The sequence below is a fragment of the Merops nubicus genome, unplaced genomic scaffold (genome assembly GCF_000691845.1).
Source record: "Merops nubicus isolate BGI_N331 unplaced genomic scaffold, ASM69184v1 scaffold23077, whole genome shotgun sequence".
NCBI lineage: Eukaryota > Metazoa > Chordata > Aves > Coraciiformes > Meropidae > Merops > Merops nubicus.
In genome coordinates, this window is record NW_008621474.1 from 1 (window position 1) to 318 (window position 318).

The window sequence follows — 318 nt, forward strand, 5'->3', positions numbered from 1 at the left end:
GGAGTGGCTTCATTCTATAATTTGTCACGGCTTTGAGGCGGGAGGTTTCATTCTGTCCCCTTCATGCCCCGCCCACGCTGCGGCTGAAGTGATGTGCTGCTGTTGACCTTCCTTTTCACCCTTCCAGTCAAGAAGAGGATGAAGACGTGTCTTCCCAGTACTACGTGCCCAGCTACGAGGAGGTGATGAACACGGGCTACTCCGAGCCCAGAGACTCAGAGAGGAGCAGCAGGGTCAGCGTGTCCCTGCCCTCCTACGAATCGCTGGCGGGGCTGGAGGAGAGCGCCCAGGCACAGGGTGCCCCTGGCACAGAACCCA

The 318-nt window shown here is 59.1% G+C and overlaps 1 protein-coding gene across 1 annotated transcript in view; it reads left to right on the forward strand.

Annotated features, from left to right (window-relative positions):
• Nucleotides 1-127: 127 nt before the first annotated feature.
• TMEM51 (transmembrane protein 51) overlaps nucleotides 128-318 on the forward strand; it is a gene marked incomplete at its 5' end in the record, with an annotated part of 403 nt that continues 212 nt past the window's right edge. Inside the window, one exon of the mRNA XM_008944500.1 lies at nucleotides 128-318. This exon is cut by the window's right edge and continues 212 nt beyond it. Within this exon, the coding sequence (XP_008942748.1) occupies nucleotides 128-318 (191 nt within the window).